Here is a 20,336-nt window from a genome sequence, read left to right as displayed (position 1 = left end):
GAACGGCGCGCTGCGGCAGTGGGCGGGGCCTGGCGCCTTAAAGGGGCAGGGACAGCGGCAGGGTGAGGCCACGGGTGGGCCTAAGGTAGGTAGAGAGGTGGCACCGGGCCGGGCAGAGCTGGGGCGTTGCACCGGGACCGAGCCCGGCGGCGGTGCGTGTGAGTGCGGCCCGGCCCGGAAGGAGCTGTCGGGGGAGGGCGCGGAGCGGGGCGCAGCCGCGGGGTTGTGCGTCGGTGCCGGCGGAGCGGAGCGTCCGCAGCTCAGGCGAGGCGGCTGTGGCGGGTGAACGCGGGGGGCGGTGAGGCGGCCCTCGCGTCCTGCCGGGGCGGCCCGCGGTGGTTGGGCCCGGGGGTGCTGCGGCCTCCGGGGGCCCGGGGAAGGGGCCTTGGGCTGGGTTCCCCCGTCTCGTTCGCTCCAGGAGAGCTGGGGCGGGGGGCACTGGGCCATGAAGCTGCCTCTGGGGGTGGGCAGCTCCGTGTAGCGCTGGCCCTACCTCCCTTGGGGCCTGCGGTACTGGGGGTGCGATGTCCCGTGGCCTCCAGGTGCTCCGAGCAGCCACCTGAAGCATCGTAGCGACCCGGCAGCGCTGATGTTGAGCAGTGTTATTTATTTGGCAGTTACGGCTTTTAAGGTTTATTGTTTTCGTAAGTAAGTTGCTGTAGTAGGTCCTACAGTGCTCTGACAACTGGTGCTGGTGAGCCGTGCTGTCGCTGAACCACTGCGTTCACTGCCTTTGACCCCAGTGTGCATGTGGCTGTGCTGTCCTCGCACATAAACTGCTCTTTCGCGTGTGCTTGAAATCTTTGCCACCTTCAAATAGGTTGCTCAGAGCAGATGATGTGGTAGAACTTAATTTAAAGTAGTTTTCCATGCAATATCCGATCTTTCTGGTTGCCAAACGGGTTAGTAACAGACCAGTGTGATGATTCCTCTTTCTGGGATCTCAAAGATGACTTGCTATCAAAAACCTGATTAAAATACCCAAAGAAAATCTCTGCTGTTCCCTCCGTTTCCAACTCTGTCCCTTTTCTCAACTTTAAAGATACCACATCCAAGTGCGGTTTCATATCATAGAATAAACTGTGCTGTGGAGGGCAGATCGCAGCTTTTTTTGCTGATCTTGATTTTTATTGTCCGTGGTAATGTTTTATGATGCTAAAATGTTTATATGTGAAGTTACAGCTTCAAGTGATCGAGTTTAGATCCGCCTTGAAAAGCTGCAAGTCCAGCCCTAAGAGCAGACTTCAGGCTCTTGCCCGTGTTGTGTTTTCAGCTGTAACCATGGCTGGGGCAGACAGAGGTTTCTTTCCTCTTGCTGTGGGCACCTGCCAGGCGCAGCACAGCGTGTTTCCACTTACTGCAAGAGCTGCTCCGTTTGGGTGTTGCTTCTGCTTCCTATTGTTCCATGAAGGGATTTAAACCTGTCTTTAAAATCCTGATATCCTCTCTTATCTAAGGCTTCACAGGCTTTGGAAGCAAGTGTTTTTCTAACTGCTTCAGAAGTGAAATGATGACTCTTTAGCTAGAAAAGTGCAGGTTGAGAGTACAAGGAAAAAGTCTTCCTTTTCAGACTGTAAAAGAAGTAAGTGTGAGTTTTCTTGCTAGTCCTCTCTGTCAGTGATGTTCCATTCAGGAGGCTGCCTCAAGATGTTGCCAAAGGGTGGGATTTCCACATCCCTGTGGTCAGAAGTGGTTTCCCATAAGCAAACCCCTCTCTTTGATCTATAGAGGAGCTTATAGGGCTCCATGTGAGCTACCAAATGATGCTTTGCTGATGAAGTAATGGTAGCTAAGATCACTGGAGACCTTTTGAAGTGATAGCCCTCTGTTGTTGGTGTCATGCTAGAAAATCAGCTTTCCTATATTTAAGGAGGCATCAGGAAGTTGGCAGTAACTGTAAAAACGATATCAAACTTGTGCCCAGCACCACATTTCATTAAAAGCTTCTGCCTGCTTGGAACTGATTATTTACAGGGCAACCCTTGAAGTCATAGCATCACAGAAATAACCATCAAGCAGTGTTTCTGCCTGCGCTGCAGCCTGTGGACAGTGATTGCCGGAGTGTTCATTGTTCTGCTTTTATGGTATTTTTAGCATGAGCCTGAGAGCTTGTGTCCGTGTGTCCTGAAGAGCCTCAGCTCTCCCTTAGTTTGGTGTCTCTCTGATTTGGACATGTTAGCAGCAACTCTGTCAAGAGTGCAGCGCCGCTATGGCTTTATTTAATGGTTTGATTTGTCGCTGCTGCGAATGATGTGGTTACTTTTCCTGTGTGATAAGGGCAGATTTAATATCTCTATTCAAATACTACCTGTGTGCCTTTACAATTAACTGCCCATTTTTGCCTCGTTTTAAAAGTCTTTTCCTTCAGTCACTGCCAGCTGATACAGAGGCTGCTCTGGGTGTGTTTGGGTAGCTCTATTTCCAATACCCCTTTCCGTGTGGTGATGGAAACTTAAGCTATGTTAATGCCACTTCAGCTGTGTTTGCAGAGTAACCCTATTCAGCTTAATCATTTGAATCTTACCCCTTAAAGTCTTTCCCGTAACACACAAAGATCTTGTTTTCTCCTTAACTTTACTTGATGGAAGAGGTTGATACAACCAAAGGCTCTGAAGTTATTCGCACCTCAGTAAGCTGAGCATTTCTCTTACATCACGCTGTTTGCCCTGGTTTGCAGGTTGAGTCGATGGTTTTTTTCTAAGCCCCACAGAGGCTTTTCTTGATCGCTGCTTTGCTCAAGCAATAAATAAATCTGCTGACGTGTGTGTTCTGTGTTTGCTTGTTCTTGACCTTTGCTTTTTAGCCGTGCAAGGGACAGTTTCAGTGGTGACGTTGTGTAGCTGGGTGTTTAAGCATGGCCAAGGGTATGTCAGTTGTATTCCTAAAACCTGTGCCTGTTACAGCTGATGTGTTGTTATGATGGTAGGTATGGGGTTCAGGGTTACTTATGGAGAAGCCAAGACTCCCAGAGCTTTGTCATCGGAATAGGTTTTGTCACTAAACTGTTCTTTCTTCCTCTTTCCATATTATCTTTCCATGGCAGACCTGTTGTTGTATAGTGGAGAAATTCTGTTCTTTGTCATGAGTGTAATTGCTTAGACAACTGGATTTTGGTCTGGTTCTGACCCATGTTTTGACTACCATATGCTGTGCCTCAGGGTCAGAGCTGCCCTCAAATAATCTTCTGATGCTCCAGGGCACCTCTGCAGCACCAAAAGGAGCATGGCCGTACAGCCTGCAGCTGTCTGGATACCTCTACCAGCTGCATGTAGCAATGCAGTCCAGTTTCTCCAGGGTAGTTGGACTCCAGCGTCCCCTGATGTTAGCAGGTTATGCACTCCAGTAGGAATTAGCTGGCTAAATGCTTCTAAGGATGTTGCCTTTAGTCTTCTGAGAGGTTTTCATGCTAGACACTAATTCACTGTGTCAAACTGGTGCTTTCAGTGTGATTATCCTCACTTTAGATAATGAGGAAATTCAGATGAAAGCTAAGAAATGGATTGCTCATGGCTGTGCAGTGAACCCAGTGATGGCTTTATTCTTGTGCCCTAAAGCATCGCCTTGGCAGTAGTGACCTGTTCTGGGCGCTCCAGGTGTGGTTATAGTAATCCTGACTGCTGGCAGCTTGTTCTTCTCTTCCTGGATCTAAGCTGAAGGAAGGAAACATGGTGTTTGCATATCCTTGCATTTAAGGTTTAAATTGTGGCAGCCTGTACAGGACACTGCAGGTCTCTGAATGGCAATTCCAGTACTTTGTGCTAAGTACTTGTTCCCCATTACAAGCCAAGCAGACAGGTTTTATGCAGACAATAGGGATTTATTTGGTATCAGACTTCTGGGGTTCTACTTCACAAAGCTTCTTTACCACTTCTTATCTCTGCTTCAAACCCCAGCAACTCCCAAGGATGGCTCTGCAATGACATCCTCCTGTTGCCCTCTCAAACGTGCCATCTTCTAGTTGGAAAGCGTATGTGAAGATCCCATTTGAAATCTTCAGTTGCCCATCACGCACGTCCACCAAGCTGTACTTAAGATAGAATTGTTTTGCCTTTTGCAAAGATTTCCGTCCACAGAAGTCTTTCCAGGGGGAGGAAAAGGTCTTTGCTGTTGAATCACAACATCTGGATTCTATCTTCCATTTCTGCACTAGGATTGTTAGTGCATTGTGGGGTCACTTGACTGGTCCATGATACAGTTCACCAAAACAAAATTGGGGTTTGTTTTTAACACAGGACTTTGAATTACTTTTGTTACCTATAAATATCTTATAATATTTAATGTGCTGTTCTAACAAATCTTAATGCATTGTATTTTCTATTTCAGGCTATAGGATTCAGCTATGTCCTTCATATTTAATTGGATTTACAGCGGTTTCAGTAGTGTATTACAGTTTTTAGGTAAGTTTTCTTTGTTTAGTTTATTTGGTTTGATTTATTTCTGCTGTTATTGTATAAAATGGCTGTTCACCTTTGTTATCTTCAAACATAGCCGCTGGTTAAATAATATTTGGTTTGGTGTCTATTCAGTAACATTCAAACAAAAGCTTCATTTATCAATACTGAGTATTTCCAGAGCATGCACTCTGCTCAGTCTTACATTAATCCTTTAACCTTGTGAGAAACCCTACGTTTTCTTCCATGAACGTAACGGGTTTAGTTTTTCTGGTCATACTACATTTGAGCTGGTGTAATTCAGGTGATTCTTAGGGAGTTTCTCCTGGTTTTCCTCTGTTATAAAGACCTGAACTGGGTTATTTTAATTCAGTTCTTTTATATATGAGGATATCACTTCAGAATCCAAGTATGAGGGGCTGCCTAAAAAAGTAAGTGCTGGATATTGAAGCCCTTACTCATATTCAGCAGTGCGTTACTCTGTGACTGGTGTCACTGAAATCAGTGTAAATCTTCACTGTCATCTGCTGAAGAGCCTCAGGAAAGTATTCCCTGGCCAAAAGAGTCTACATTATCAATCCAAGGTGAAATATTAGCTTGTGCAAAGCAGGAGGGGTGGGGAAAAAAAGAAAAGGACCCCAAAACCAAGCCAACAGTGAAGAAAAAGAATGTTTGGGTACTAAAACAAGGAGCAGAAGCTACAGATCACATAGGTGAAAGGCACAAGTTACAAGTTCAAAGGATTTAAATTGAAGCGGGTAAAAAGCCCTGGAGATGAAGGAATCATGGCGAGCTGTGCCACCTGCCTTTTATAGTTGAAAGTTGAAACTTTGCTGAATGTTAGACCCTTGGCCTGCTATTGAAATACTAGCCAGTGAAATTTTAACTATGTTCGCTAATCTTTCTTATCGCCTCTTCCTTACTCCAGCAGTGATTGCTGCCCACTTGGCCATTCCTGTACACGCAAAGTCTAATTCTGGTGAAGGATACTGCAGCTTGAAGTGGGAAGCAGAATTACTTTCAGTGTGTCCCTCTTATTTTAGAGGAACTGCTTTCTCTTTGCATTCTCATTTGCATTTACAGTTGAAGGCTGATTATAGCATTTGGGAAACTCCCTGCAGTTCCCTGTGCTGTCCTGTCCAGTCAGCAGGCTGATAAGATCACTTCTTGAAGTACATCTTTGCACACATGCGCTTTTAGAATGCATAAATCATCCTTTTTAATATATATACATAAACTCTGGTCTTGGTGTGGCTAATAACTGATGTGTTGCTGCTCGTTCCTCTTGTGCTTGTATGAAGGGCACTTGGGAATAGGAAGTGTTTCACCTGATCTGGGAGCAGAGACTCCTGGATGTCCAGGCTGAGAGTGGCAAACATATTGCTGTTTTATTATGGTTTAGTAAGATTCTGTTCCATTCTCAGGTAAGCGTGAGCTGGAGTTTGTCACTGTGGTGTAAGTTAATATATGAAAATGTTTGCTCGCTCCTCCTTTCTTTATCAATACTAATAACTTTCTCCTCCACTCTATAGCTTAATAGTTAATGCGTATTTGGGTACATGAGAAGGTGAGTTTGGAAAGTAAGAGTTGTTGTATTTGAAAGAGCTGTGAGGACACTACAGTACCTGTAGTAACAAAGTTCATAAATAGAATAAGCTGAGAAGTGTGTAACTTGCAGGAATGAATATTCTTTCATAACATTCCCTGCTGGAATGTGATCCCAGGGCTTAGCTTGAAGGCAGAGGGAAAGGTGAGCAAACAGCAGCAGTGTAAAGGTCAGCCAGGCAGAGGTATATCTGCCACGTGTGGCATCAGTGGGGCTGTCTGAGCAGCCACCAGCACAATGGCATCACTTAAAACCCCACTGGATAAAAGATGTTTGAGGATAACACATTAAAACAAGAAGAAAAAATGAGGGCTCCGGAAACTGATGTTACTGCTCTGCCTGCTGCCCTCCTGGTGCAGGGAGACCAAGGGATGCTGTTAATGTGTCCTTTGAACAGCTACCAGGAACTGTGGTGAATAGGACATTTGAGCTTTAGTGATAAATGTGGTTGTGTGCTTCACAATGTTTCTGTATCATCACAGTGTTGGTAAATGAAACTTCAGCCTATTGCGGAGCACCATAATGCTATGACTATAGTAAAAGATCCTAGTGATGTAAAAACCTCCCACATTTCAGTATTTAGTTGTATTTTGCAATTATTCTTACACAGAAAGGAGAGAGGATTCTGTTAGGACCAGAGCTCAGGATTGATTTTGAGGAAATGTAACTTCAGCATGTACATAATACGTATTTCCTCACCCACTGTTGTGTGTTGTGCCCTCTCAGAAGGCTGTTGGGGTTGGTAGTGGTTCCTAAGGAGGTGTATAGTATCCAGCCACAGGTCTTGGAAGAGGGAGTAAGGGAAGATTTTCTGCTTTAAAAAGGCAAAGTTAAGACACTTTTACTTTAGCGTTTTTCTCAGTACAGAACATGGTATTTAAGAAATGTGGTTTGTCTTTGCAAGGTTTTACTTCGAATGTCCATCAGTTTGAAGCCGTGAAAAATAATCCTGGCATAGGCTGTGGTGTTGACAAATTAGAAGAGAATTGCCCTTTAATAATGTCAGACTTCAGAAAATGTGGTGTTCGTGTTTTAAATGTCCTTCCTCTCCTTCACAGCAACTGTTGCATTCACTGGGCTTACAAATAGGCGAAACAAAAAGAAGGAAAAGTCATTTTTGTAAAGATGACAAGCAGTGACTAAAATCTCTTATTGCTGTTATGAAAATGTTATCACATGCCAGCAAACGTGTCAGAAGAGCCCTGATGATGCCGTTCAGGTTATATCCACACCGTTTAGCTGGGGGTATGGGTGAATGTTTCTTCTTGTCAAAATAGTAATGAACCAACAGAAGAATTCATACTTACACTGATGTGACTGTTATCATTGAAACCAGTTTCTCTGTAATACCCTGGTTGAAGCCCAGGCTTTATTTTTGCCTCCAAGTTTCCTGTCTTTGGTAGCTGAACAAAGCCTCCTCTGTTGAGGTCCAGGGTGGTCTGTATTTCAGAGCCCAGTCTTGGTGCTGTCCCTGTATGCTCCCTCTCCACCATCTGTGAGCAAAACTCTTCTCCTTTTGGGGCAGCATAAGCTACACTGCCAAGATTTAGTCCTGTTCTGGTGTGGTTTTCCCAAGAACATGTGTAAGTGCATTTACACAAGCGACACATTTACATCACTTGCATGCATCTCCCCTTCCTGCTGAGTATCCCACAAGCAGCACATGATACACATAGCGCAGTAGGCACAGGAGCAAGTGTGAACGTAGTTCGTATGGCTAAGAGAACGTGGATAAGGGCATTGATAAAGCACACAGTGGACCTTGGCTGGGCTGGATTTTGTACTGTAACACTTTGTTCCTGGGGGTAAAATCATCTCTAGTGCTAGAAATGAACTCCCTCCAGTTTAACTGATTAGTCACTGGGTGTTCCTGTGTTCTAGGACTGTACAAGAAATCAGGCAAGCTAGTGTTCCTTGGACTGGACAATGCTGGAAAAACTACACTGCTGCACATGCTCAAAGATGACAGACTGGGACAGCACGTCCCCACGTTACACCCCAGTAAGTTAATATCACTGGTTCCATAGCTAGATGGTATTTGTAGTGTTGCAGGAAGTGCAAGATCTGTGTATACATCTTAAGACCAACAGTAATTGGGGGGAAACAGGAATTTCTGGGATCTGTGGATATTTTAGGTCATATTCAAAAACAAGTGTGTGTGATAGTTCAATGTGGCATATTTAAAATAAGTAACAAGCAGAATAATGGACCTGAGAGTCAAGATTACAGAAGTTGTGGGAAACTGGGGCTTGTACTGTTTGTGAGCAGCTTCTCTGTGGAGCTGGAAGACCAGCATTGAGGTCATTTATGTATCCTGGTTTGGTATTTTTATTGGCTCAGAGGTTGCTGTGTAATTGTTGTCCTGGTATTCTCGCAAGAGGAGAAGTTCAACAGAGGTTTAAACTCTGGATTGGTGAAGTCCAATAAGGAGGTGATAAGTGGGGAAAGATGTGAAGAGGAGAAACCTTGAACAGTATTGCACACGACATGTAACAAGCCAGGTGCCAGAGCCGAGTGTTGTTTGTGTAATGTGTAGGGATAAATAATGTATGAATATTCCCTCCTATTAGCATTGTAGATATTCCACATGTGTTCTAATGGTTAATAACATGTTGTTACACAAACGTGTCGCTGAGTTTGAGAGAGAATGTATTACTCTGATTTGCTTCTTGAATAACAAAATGCTGAAAAGAACCAAGAGACAAAGTAAAATGTACCTGCTAAAAGGTTAGACTGTTCCCATCCACTGCGTAATTCTTACAGAGAAATAATTCTGTTTCTAGCTTCAGAAGAGCTGACAATTGCTGGCATGACTTTCACTACCTTTGATCTGGGTGGACATGCTCAAGGTAAGAGAATACATTGATTCACTTCACTGAATTGAGTCAGAGCTGTCTACAGTCGGCTTGTTTCACATCAGAGCTATGACCATGCTGCAGAGATTGACTTCCCACACTCTTTAATAGCATGAAAAACCTTCATTGCTCTTTTGTCTGTCTCACCACTTGTCACAAATCCCAAATACAGTTTGGCAAGAGCTGCAATTGTTGGTTGATACTTGTATTTTGAAGAGTATTCTGTACTTTGAATGACTTACACTTACCACTAAGCTTTATGCTTCAAACTTAGCTTTGTTGATGTAATTCTTGGGGAAAGGAAGCATGAAAAGTTTCAGTACATCAGTGTGCACGTGGGATAGGGTGGTGGTAACTGTGGAGGGAATGATACTTTTGCTCCATTATTTCAAGCTCTGTAAAACATGAAGTTGCATCCTGAAGAGTGGCAGCGTAAGCCAAGACTTAGAAAAACCCTGTTGCTTCTTAAGTCCTGATGTGCATCACTGAAGTTTGGGATAACTTCCTTTTGTTTTTAATTTGCACCTTTCTGTAGCTCGCAGAGTGTGGAAAAACTATCTGCCTGCAATTAATGGCATCGTATTCTTGGTGGACTGTGCAGATCACGAAAGATTGCTTGAATCAAAAGAAGAACTTGATGTAAGTCAAAGGCTTTGGAACATTTCTGGGAGTTTGAAGTGATTTCTTAGTACCCAATAGAGCTCTGCTGCCACCTGGACATGAGTAATAGTGATTTGACCACCTGTGTTCTACATTAATCTCTCTTTATTTCTCCTTTCCTCTGTAGTCACTAATGACAGATGAAACTATTGCAAATGTGCCTATCCTAATTCTTGGTAACAAGATTGACAGACCTGAAGCCATCAGTGAAGAGAGGTTACGAGAGACGTTTGGTCTCTATGGCCAGACAACAGGAAAGGTAATGCTCCTTTTTCCTTTGTGGTTTTCTTTTTGTGGGTTTTTTTTGTTAAGGAGCGAGTTTGTGTTACATTTGTGTTGACTCCAGTTCACTCCAACTACATAAAATAAATGGAGCTTGACTTATGAAGTACTTGGTACATAATGACCGTATATAGAAGGATTTCTGGGATCTCTGTGTGTGCGTGTTGGATGCATTTCTACTACAACTTTTTACATCACTTTCAATGCTGCAGTTTTTCAGAGAGAACTAAGCTGTACTGAGGATAATTTTGAAAACTTCAGCTTTCCTATGCAGTGCTTTTAAATGATGGGCAAGTTCTCAGAGGCTGTAGTTTTAGTGAGAGCTGTATGAGAAAACCAGTCTTTCAGTAAGTGACTTTTCTCATTTGAAATGCAGACTTAGTACAGTAATTTGTTACTTAACATGTTTATCTAAAGCTTAGAAATAGGTTTACACTGTTGTAAAAGCCTGAGTTTTGAGGTTGTGAGAGGAAAAAAAGTTCCTACTGGTATCTGTAACAACAAGGCAGATTCATATTGCAGATCGTTGTGATGCTGCAACTCTTCTTAATTTAAGTACAGCCTACTGCTTGTAGGAGACATTTGGATACAGGGCACTAGAAACAAGTTTCTTTCCTTTGCCCTTGGAAAGACATGTCCCTGCAGCTGACAGAGCTCTTCCAGTGTGGCTCCTGTCCCAGCTCCGGTGGCAGGGTGGCTCTGCTGAGGAGGGCACGGGTCCTGTAGTTCCTCTTTGCTTGTCACTCTTAGATGCTTCCCTTAAAGCTCTGAAACAGAGTTTAGGTTGAGCAGGAACAAATCTTCACCTTGTTTTCTGTGTAAAAGACAACAGGTTAGTTTTAGAATAGGTGTAATGGGCTATAAACAGTTACTACTGACTACTTATTATTCTTTTTTATCTTGCCCTGGTTTTGACAACACTGCATGTAGTCTATGAAGTAGGAATACCACTGTGAATCTCCAGTTGAGCAACAGCTTTGTCTCACTGTGCTGATCTTGGCAAGCAAGCAGCTTGTGCTCTTGCTATGGTCAGTCCTACAGTTGGTAGCAAATGCTCCTTTCATCTGTTTGGAAAGCTGTAGGAACAGAGCAGGGAACTGCAGCTAAAAACCAAGCACTCAAAGCCCCTGTGTATATGCTTGCTGTTGGAGAGAGTGAAGTATATGAAACTAGAATGCAAATCATAGAATCACAGGATGCTTTGGGTTGGAAGGGACCTTAAAGCTCCTCCAGCTCCAACCCCTGCCGCGGGCAGGGACCCCTTCCACTGGAGCAGCTTGCTCCAAGCCCCTGTGTCCAACCTGGCCTTGAACACTGCCAGGGATGGGGCAGCCACAGCTTCCCTGGGCACCCTGTGCCAGCGCCTCAGCACCCTCACAGGGAAGAGCTTCTGCCTAAGAGCTCATCTCAGTCTCCCCTGTTCTGGCAGGTTCAAGCCATTCCCCTTGTCCTCTTCTTACAGGCCCTTGTCCAAAGCCCCTCTTCAGGTTTCCTGTAGCCCCTTTAGGCACTGGAGCTGCTCTAAGGTCTCCTCAGAGCCCTGTCCTCTCCAGACTGAGTTTTACAGCAGTACTGTAACTTGGAACACTCCTGTTTCCCTGCAGGGCAGTATACCATTGAAAGAACTGAACGCCAGGCCGCTAGAAGTGTTTATGTGCAGCGTGCTAAAGAGACAAGGCTACGGAGAAGGCTTCCGCTGGATGGCACAGTACATTGAATAATGCCAAATCCCATCAGTACGTTCTGTCCCGTGTCTGACTATTAAGTCTCCTCTTTATTTGATCACTCAGTGTGCGTAACTTGAATTCATTTGACTGTTTAGTTATTAAAAATACACATTTTTAGCTAATTATATCATGTATGCTAAATTGTGAGGATTGAGGAATTACTTCCAGCAGGTTTGTAAGTACCACAACCTGTGAGCTTTCTAATCCCATGCCATGTTCTTTTGCAGCTTTTAATTTAACAAGCCTCCAGCACCATTTTTGGTCCGAGCGACTTTCCAGTACAGTACATTTTGAATGCACTTTTTAACAGCTTAAAGAAAACCTACAAACATGTGAAGAATATTTAAATGCTTATGTTTAAATTTTTTTATGTACTTTTTTGAAACTGGTTTTATAACTTTGAAGTCTATAAACCATCTTTCAAGGAATAATAAATAGCTGATGGAGAATTGCATGATGCCTTACGGTTTTCAATAATACACTTTCTTATGCAACGTCATGCAATAAATGTCAATCCCGTTTTTGGCTACTTCAATGGAAGATGTTTCCTTTTAATGTGTCTTAACCAGTGAAGCTGCCTGGTGACCTGGATATGTGGGATATTTTCCTGAAACACAGGAGGCCACAAAGTAGTTTCATTGTGTGTTAGAGTAAGGTGGCTTTTTCAGACTAGCAAATTGCATTTAGCATAGGGTTTTGCGTTAGTAAAAGAGAAGAATCTGATCTGATGCCCTTATAACCACCACCTTTACAAAGTACAAGTAATGTCAATCAGTTGTGCCAGTGTGAATCTTGAACTAATGTCAAAAGTCTCTTGAATTAAACCCCTGAAGCAACAAGTACAGGTTTTTTTTCTGAAGAAATTAAGAATTCCTTTGCACTAAATATTCTGTTCCCAATTCAATCAGATTTGGGGTCTGCCAGGAGGTTTGCCTGTGAAACTGCCAGCAGCAAAGAAAATGGGACCATTGCTGCTTGTAAAAATGAAGTAGCCCACACTCAACTGGCCAGGTTGAGTTTTGGTGGTTTAAACTGGGCCAAGCTGGGTTGGTTTTGGCGTGTTTCCCCTGCCACCCAGCCGATGTGGCTGCTGGCTGCCTACGTGGCATATTTCTGGGGTAGAATTTGGTTCTCTGCAGCCTTTATTTCCACACTCCTGACTGGTTTTCCCCATCTTTGAGTGCGTTGGTTCCCCAAGGAGAAAGCAGGTTACTCTCAAAGAAAGGGCATTGAAGCACATGTATCTGTCAACATCTTGATGCTGGCTGAAACTGCCAGCTGTGGTTGGTGGTTGGCTGGAGTGGGGATGTTTTACTCTTTACTAGGGAGGTAGGGTTTCAGCCCTGGAGTTGCCATTTCATTGCGATGAGCTTGAGTTTCACTGTGTAGTTCATTTTCCCCTTGGACAAGTGGTTTTAACTGAATCCCTTTTACTCACTGTTGTAGGTCTGCTCCAAAATACTTTAGGCTTTATGTTTGCAGTATCCATGGCAGCAAACAGATTTGTCTGGTTTGATGTCATAAATAACTTCTTTGACCTGCTGAGCTTCAGTGCCCAATTTAAAGCCTGTAGACTCCTAGCAAATAAATGAGACTTACTCCTTGCCCAGATCTGAACTTGTCTGATTGAATATTGATGATCAGTTCCCCACAGTCCTAGACTGTGCATCTGAATGAGATGAATAATTCAGAACCTAACTAATGTAAATTGTAACTGAACCTTATTACTGCACAATCATATGCAAAGTGCTAAGCCTAGTTTGTGCATGGTAAAGTTCAGAGTGACAGGTATCTGATAGCTTTTCCAAATCATAGAATCATATGACCAACATAAGAGGATTCTGCATTTAAACTAGTGCTCAGCTGCAATGTGTCTGATGCATAAATCAAAACTGGAGGTAAGAAATGGCCTCTCACCAGCATGTGGACAGTATGTGAGTCTTTACTACCTGTAGCTGTCACATAAGGGACAGGCCTCTTATTTTCCCCTCTGGCTTTTTCTGATGGTGCTTATAATGCAGAGAACAGCTAAATCAGCCGATGGTGTAAATATTGAAAGTACTTACTTGCAGAGTCACACTGTGGTGGTGTGGGAGACTTGGGACTGTGTTGCCTGTGCTGTATGGAAATGAAGCTGGAGGTGGAGGTGTTCTGCTGCGGACCACTTCCAAAGGCTGAGCCATTGCGTGGGCACGGAGGGGTCCTCATCACCTTCTCTTCCAACCAACTGTGAATAACATTAGCAGTAAGGAAAGGGATCATAGTATTAAGAAAAGAGAAGGGAGGTGATAGTGCTTTGAAAGTGTGTGTTAAGAGTAATTCTTAGTATTATGGGAGTACTCCAATTTTCATGTTTCCTCCTGTAGGATGCTAGTTTAAATGTGGTTGTAATAAGGGCATGGCAAACTCTCCACCTTGTGTTTATCCACGTGGGTATTGTGATGGTTCCCATTGTGGGAATAGCTGATCAGCACTTGGTTAAATACACAAACAATCTTGCTCTGTTTCATTTCATTCAGTAGAGGAAGTCTCTTTCTTCTGTGGTTTGTGTTCTGCTGTGCACATGAATGTGAATGGGCGTTGTGTGTCTTTGTGTGAAGACTTCATTAATAGACAGATACAATGATGAGAGCTTTTCTGGTGGTTTTCATTCCTGTACCCTCCACATCTCCCCATTCATTTATTTCTGGAGGTTGCTTACTCCTGTGATTGTGACCAGTCTTAACTTGAACAAAGCAACGTTCGCATTTGGGTCCTACTGCTGTGATTTCTTTTTTCCCCATTCTGGACTATGCAGAACTCAATTAAACATCACTTGAAAGAATGTGAAAAAGGAAACCCATTAATAAAGATGTTATTTATGAAGTGTCTTGGTTTGGTTTTATGTCGTGACAGTTCTTTAAGAGAAATTAATTCGTGTTTCTAAGATATTGATAACTACTTCTGACAAAGTGGCCTGTTTTTCACTGCGGTGACCCCATACAGTAGCATCTAGGGGTTGAATAAGATTTATTCTGCTTGGATTTAATTAAACTCGGGGTTTAGTACATATTGTGTAACTGAGAGGCATTGCTGTATTTCAGGCTTGGTTGAATGAATGTTTCAGCAACAGCAGTTGGCATTGGAGATGGGAAGGATCTTTGAGCTTTCTCATTTATCCTAATGCCAGATCAAGATTATTGCATTAATTCCTGTATTCAGTGTTTAGGTGCTGTCTGATGTGCCAAAGATGACCTATGGCATTCACTGCAATACAACACCTGCATGCCTGTGCGCTTTACTGTATTCTAATAATGACTTGAAAGACAAATAGGGCATTTGGCATCCACTTACTTATAATTGAAGTCAGGAAAATGGTGGTGGTGGTCTCCAATCCCAGTGAATTTGCAGGTCTGCTTGAAGTCAAAATGTTCTCTTGTTTGTGCTGTCAAGAGTGGTTGGTAGTTACCAACCAAAGTCTGGTATTGACTGCAACGTGCTCTGATTTAGTGTAGGTGATGTAATTGTTAATTAGGGATGTAAGAGTTACATTAAGACCAGCCTCATCAACTAACTGTCAGTGGGGAAATGTAATTTACTTGCACTTAGATAAACCACTCTTTGCACAGTATCTCAGCAGGGAACCGAATGTTTTCTGTTTTGAAATGTGCTGTAAATGTTTAAAAGCCTAATTTATATAATAAACTGCAGAAGAAAAGCTAAAGATGAAAGTGGTCTTAAACATGTTCTTAACATGGTGTATGTTATTATGTTATCCCATTCTGGTTTGAACAGGTAGTTCTTCTCAGATTATCAAACCCAGGAGAGAAGTGTGCGTGGTCTGTGAGCGAGTTTGGGTTCTTCAGCTGGGTATAATAATAAATCAGTCTTTTCTTTACTAGGGTTTCTGTTCAGGTGTGCATGGAAGCAAATCCTCTGCTTGGAAAGCTCTGAACATGGAAGAAGTGTTTCCTTTGTTTCAATTTCACAATGCAATAAAAAGATGTGATTTGACAGGTGAATGGGGCTGCCTCAGGATCCAGCTGCCCTCTGGGATCTGCCGTGTGTGGAGTGGGGATTGCCACTGAGTTTAAGTACGTATCAAACTGAGTCCACTCAATGCTGTTGGGCACTGCCCATGGGAAGGAATATTAACGTACTGTGATAGAGAACTGCTTTAAATCCAAACTCGATCTCCTTCATTTACGTTTTTCAAATGGTTTCTTAGTTGACGCTTTTGAACTAGAATTAGCAATGTGTTTGGTGAGCAGTTATGGTCAAATAATAATTAAAAGAACATATCCCTTGGGTTTCCCCTGACCCCATTCCTTACGGCACGTGTCTCATCACAGGAAGAAATTGATAATGATATTTTAGAGCCTTTGGTGCTTTTCCTTCCAGGATCTCAAAGCTTTCTACCTGCTAATCCTGCCTCAACATCCATGTGAGGCAGAGGGCTCTTCACCTGTGAGGAAGGTGGGGTCTGGAGGGTTTAATTCACTCTTGGTCACTACCTGCATAAGAGCTCTCTGCAGCCACCAGCAACATGGCAAGAAGCAATGCCCCCCTTTACCCGGGACCGTGTCCTAGAGTGATGCCAGGAGCCTTCATCACGTGCAAGCTACTGAAGGTACTCACAAACCATGTGTAAATCAGTGGTATTTTGGGTCACCTCCTCTGCGTTCTTAGCAAAAAAGCTGCTCTAAGTGTATGCCATTCACTGTCAGCTGTGTTGCACCCAACTATGACAATATTTAGTAGATAACAAGTTAAAAGAGCAACACAAAAACTTGCAATGTGTGGAGTGGGTGCAAAGCTTGGATCTACTTGTAATTTCTGATTCTCTTTCCTAAAATTGCAATGTAAATAAATGCTATCATTGTAACAGGAGGATTTAAAGGCATGTTTTCAGTATTGGGGCTAAATGCATCATTTTGCCAAAGGCAAACAAGAATTTATACTGTTTGGCTCGATATTTCCCCCCCACAGAGATGCTACTTCACTATCAGAGGGGTTTGATCAACTTCAGGAGCAGCATTAGCTGGAGCAAACCCCTTGCAATAGGTTGTGGTGGAGATGAGCTATTGGAGATGTGATCTTAGCAATTTGATGGTGCTTGAGTACCTTAACCCATGAGTAGATACAGCGGCTTTATGGACATGGGGCGTATTGTGACAAGCTGCTGCCTGGGCAGGGATGGGATGATGCTTGCAGTATGTGCAGAGGGAGAAGCTGAGCTAAGGGGGTACCCTGTTGAGAGGATCTGCAGTAGCTCAGGTTTTGTACATGGGTTTTGAGTGAAGGAAGCTGCTCCCCCATGAAAATGTGGCTCTCAACGAGGAAGGTTGGAATCTGGATTAAGTTAAAATCATTGTTAGAGGTTTGTTGAAACCCAAAAGCTTTGTGGCAGCAGGAAATGGGGCAGTGAGCAGGCTGGAGAGGGGTCAGCACTGGGGACCATGACTGGGGGCTGCCCTGTGGGTTGTGAGCATCTCTAAGACCAAGTTCCTGGCTTATGCAATGAAGGAAGGGAAACATTAACTGGGTTGAAAGATGTTCTCTTGCCAGCAAGGTAAGAGGGAGAACAATGACAAACAGGGCTCCCAACGCTGCTCTGCCACAGCTTGTTTGTGGGCTGACCCCAGGGCTGGTATTGGGAAACACTGGTGGTTGTGAAAGCAAAGGGGAGTGAGAGAAACCAGTGATAGGAGCTGTGTTCTGACCAGTCTGTGCATGCTCTGGTCATGCCATCGTTTGTCAGCTTATGTGGAAATCCATCCTGCATCCTAAGCTGGGCTTTGCTGAGCCACTGAGCAGTGCTGGTCCTGGGTGGACCCTTCCCCAAGGACAAAGCTGAGGTCACTTGTTTGATGCTTCTGACCAGAGATAAGCATGAACTGCAAAACTTCAACCCGTATTTTAAGCTCTTTTATACCTTGTTGGCATTTGGAGCTGCATCTTGAGCCTAAACTGTTGGTTCCAGCCCCAGTGCCCAAATGCTGTTTCCTCGCTGCTTTCTCGGCAGGATTTTGGTTTTGGTTCAAAGCAATTGGAGCTGTGAAAGACTCCTGTATGTGCCATTTAACTCTTCTATTCCTTGCTCTTTAAGTGGATGCATGTAATATACAATATGTAAATATATACGTATGCATATATATATATAGACACAAGGTTTAAAATAAATCTGTTCAAGATACTGTTACTAAGAGGCATTAACATGAAATTGCAGAGGACATTGAGTGCGAGTCTGTGCTTGCAGCAGGTTTTAAAGGCTAAAAGAACCTCAGAAGGAGTTTGCAGTCAGGCAAATGAAAAGCTTCTGCTTTGCTGGTGAATAAGTAATTACAGGAGACACTGGGGAAAGGCAGATGTGCAGCTACAGCAGGGAGAGCAGCTGGAGCTCTGGGTGCTGCCTGCGGAGCCGGGTTTATGCAGAGCAGGAGGCAAAGCTAATAATACCGCTTGCCTTTCTGTAGAGCCTGTGCTTTGTTCCTGGCACCAGAGGCACTCGCAGCCTTGGTGTGAAGCGGTTTGGGTGTTCGTGCCAAATGAGATGTTTACTCCGGTGTCTTAGGAAGCGTGGCCCATCCGCTTGCTCTGTTTGTGCCTCTTTGGCTGGTTCTGGAGAGCTCCAGAAGGAGCTTGTGTTGATTTGACGTTTGCACCCCAAAATCTGTCTTCTTTTGGATTTATAGTCTTATTTTGGTCTCTTTCTCATCCTTCTACCTGCTGTTACCACTCTGTAATATCCTTTCATTTCCTCATCTGCTGCTGGAATTGCCTCCTGAGGTTAAAAGCCAACATGAGTTTTTCCCCCTTCTGGCTCTCTTGGGGGGAGCTTTTCCTCAACAGTCTGATGCTTACAATCCATGGGAAGAAATTTGTCATGGGGCCTTCTATCAGAGAAGGAATTCTGCTCGTGTTTCCAGAAACATCAGAACGCAAGAGAGAGTCAGGATGCCGCTTGCACGTGTTGTTTGCCATTATTATTTGGGGAGCAATGAGGAAAACCAGAGAAGTTCCAGTTGCTGTTGGAGTTCGCAGCTGCAAGCCTGACTGCAGCGGAGAATGTGTAACAGATCCCCATGCATGTGACTGGGATGGAGTCTATTTATGTCTCCATAAACATGGAATTATGAAATACCCGCTGTGGAGATGGCGCTGCTCAGGTCCTGGCCTGACCTGCTCAGCTCTCGTTGGACTTGCACCTCCCTGGGAGTGCGCAGTGGGTCTGAACTCACTGCAGGGCATGGCACTGCTGGGAGATGTTTATTGAAAGGGAAGGAGGTCAAGCAATAAAGCAAAGAACCCCCCAGTACGTTACCAGGTAAGAGAGGAATGTGCTGGGGGTGAGTTTGTGTAATGGAACCTTACCTTGTGCACAGAAGAGCCCTTCACAGAAAGGAATCCCAAAAACAAGGTCGTATTTTCTTTCGTACAGTCCAGATGTGAAATCCTTTAAACAGATGTGGCTGAGACCTGGATTCCTTCTGCAAAATAATAATAAAGGGGTGAAATAATAAGATACTATCATGACAATAAGATTGTGAAAGAAAGACAAGAAGATGTGGGAGAAATGGGTTATAGGTTGTGTATACTTTTGTACCTATTAGGTGGTACTGATGGTGACCAGCATGGTACAAGGCTGCGGTGGGGAATGAATAGCTGGTCCTGCTCCAAGTCCTCTCCTGTTGCTGCTCCTCTGCTGGAGATGTGTCCCTTCTGCACCACTGGGACAATCCCAGGCACCTCTGCATCAGCTCCTGTGCTGAGCCTGCATCCCAGGTCCAAAGGTCGGTGATGTTCCTGCCCCAGATGATGGATTCCTCCCTCAGGTCCACCTTAGCACAGCATCTCCTCAACCAGCACCCATGCTGGGCATAGCTCGCTGTTGTAGGCAGGCTCAGGGAGCCTCCTTGGGATCCGGAGCCCATTGCCAGAGGGGATGAGTGGCAGGGAGCGGGCTTTGTGCTGGGTTGCACCGGGCAGGAGCTGGGACAAGCAGCAGCCTGTGCAGGCAGGAGAGTGGAAAACCGGAGCCTGTGCTGGGGACTGGGGGAAGAAGTCATGAAAGGAAGGGAGAGGGAAAGCCTGGAGGGGGGGAAACACCAATGAGATCCTGGATTTATGCAGCTCCTGGTTTTACTGTTTCAGAGCAGAGGCAATCCAACCCCTGCCTCATTGCAGCAAGTGCCTGAGCAGACCCTCCATTCGCACACAACGTCCCCAAACCTTCCTCTTTCTCCTCTGTAATGTAGCTTATAGACACATTGCATCCCTGTGTTTGCTCCCTTTATCCTCTTTCTGTATCTCCCTAGGGAATAATCTGCTCCCAGCCCTGGTCCTTGGGAAGCCTGTGCTAAGACTGAACGATGAGGTGAAGTGGAAGGAGCAGCATCCCCCTGCAAGCTTTCTGCAGCGCAGGAAAGGTCCTTGCTGGAAAGCTGAGCCTGGCAAGGAGGGTTCAGTCCAGGCTGGCACATTGCTGCTGCTCAAGAGCCAAAGAAAACCCCCAAGCCCCAAATTCAGCTCATTTCCCCCATAAAAATAGAGCCATGCCCCATATTGCATGGCTGGACATGGTTTTCAAGTGACGTTCTTTTCTTTGCCTTCTCCTGTTACTGTTAAGGCTGCTCTATGCCTTGTGCAATCCTGCCCTTGGGATGAATCCCAGCCCAAGGGAACCGTGACAGGAGTTTGCTGGAGCGCCCTGCCTGAGCTTGCAGCTCCCTCTGACTGCAGCTGGCATTCCAGGATATCAGAGCTGTGGTTTATGTTCCACAAGGAAGCGCAGCATCGTGTGTTCAGGATAAGGTGCGGAGCATCATTTAGCCTT

At 44.4% G+C, this 20,336-nt stretch overlaps 1 protein-coding gene across 8 annotated transcripts; it reads left to right on the top strand.

Moving 5' to 3' along the window:
• Window positions 1–48: 48 nt before the first annotated feature.
• SAR1B (secretion associated Ras related GTPase 1B) lies at window positions 49–20,125 on the top strand. 8 transcript variants are annotated; one of them, XR_013957804.1, is made up of 11 exons: window positions 49–85; window positions 4,324–4,397; window positions 7,879–7,998; window positions 8,781–8,846; window positions 9,388–9,491; window positions 9,640–9,771; window positions 11,399–11,530; window positions 15,518–15,594; window positions 15,902–16,130; window positions 18,353–19,293; window positions 19,819–20,125. XR_013957804.1 is itself a non-coding variant. In XM_080627192.1 (8 exons), exons 2-7 carry the CDS (start codon window positions 4,340–4,342, stop codon window positions 11,513–11,515), a joined length of 597 nt encoding a protein of 198 aa, XP_080483318.1. In that variant the 5' UTR covers window positions 49–85; window positions 4,324–4,339; the 3' UTR covers window positions 11,516–11,530; window positions 11,749–14,391. The 8 variants fall into 8 exon arrangements, 4 of the variants coding, with proteins under 4 accessions (XP_080483318.1, XP_080483315.1, XP_080483316.1 ...); XR_013957805.1 differs by having other exon boundaries at window positions 18,430–19,293; window positions 19,819–20,124; XR_013957806.1 differs by having other exon boundaries at window positions 19,114–19,293; window positions 19,819–20,110.
• Window positions 20,126–20,336: the final 211 nt, after the last annotated feature.

The sequence above is a fragment of the Psittacula echo genome (assembly GCF_963264785.1).
Source record: "Psittacula echo genome assembly, chromosome: 11".
NCBI lineage: Eukaryota > Metazoa > Chordata > Aves > Psittaciformes > Psittacidae > Psittacula > Psittacula echo.
The sequence above is the reverse complement of the archived record's forward strand: the minus strand, read 5'-3'. Positions and strand labels throughout refer to the sequence as shown.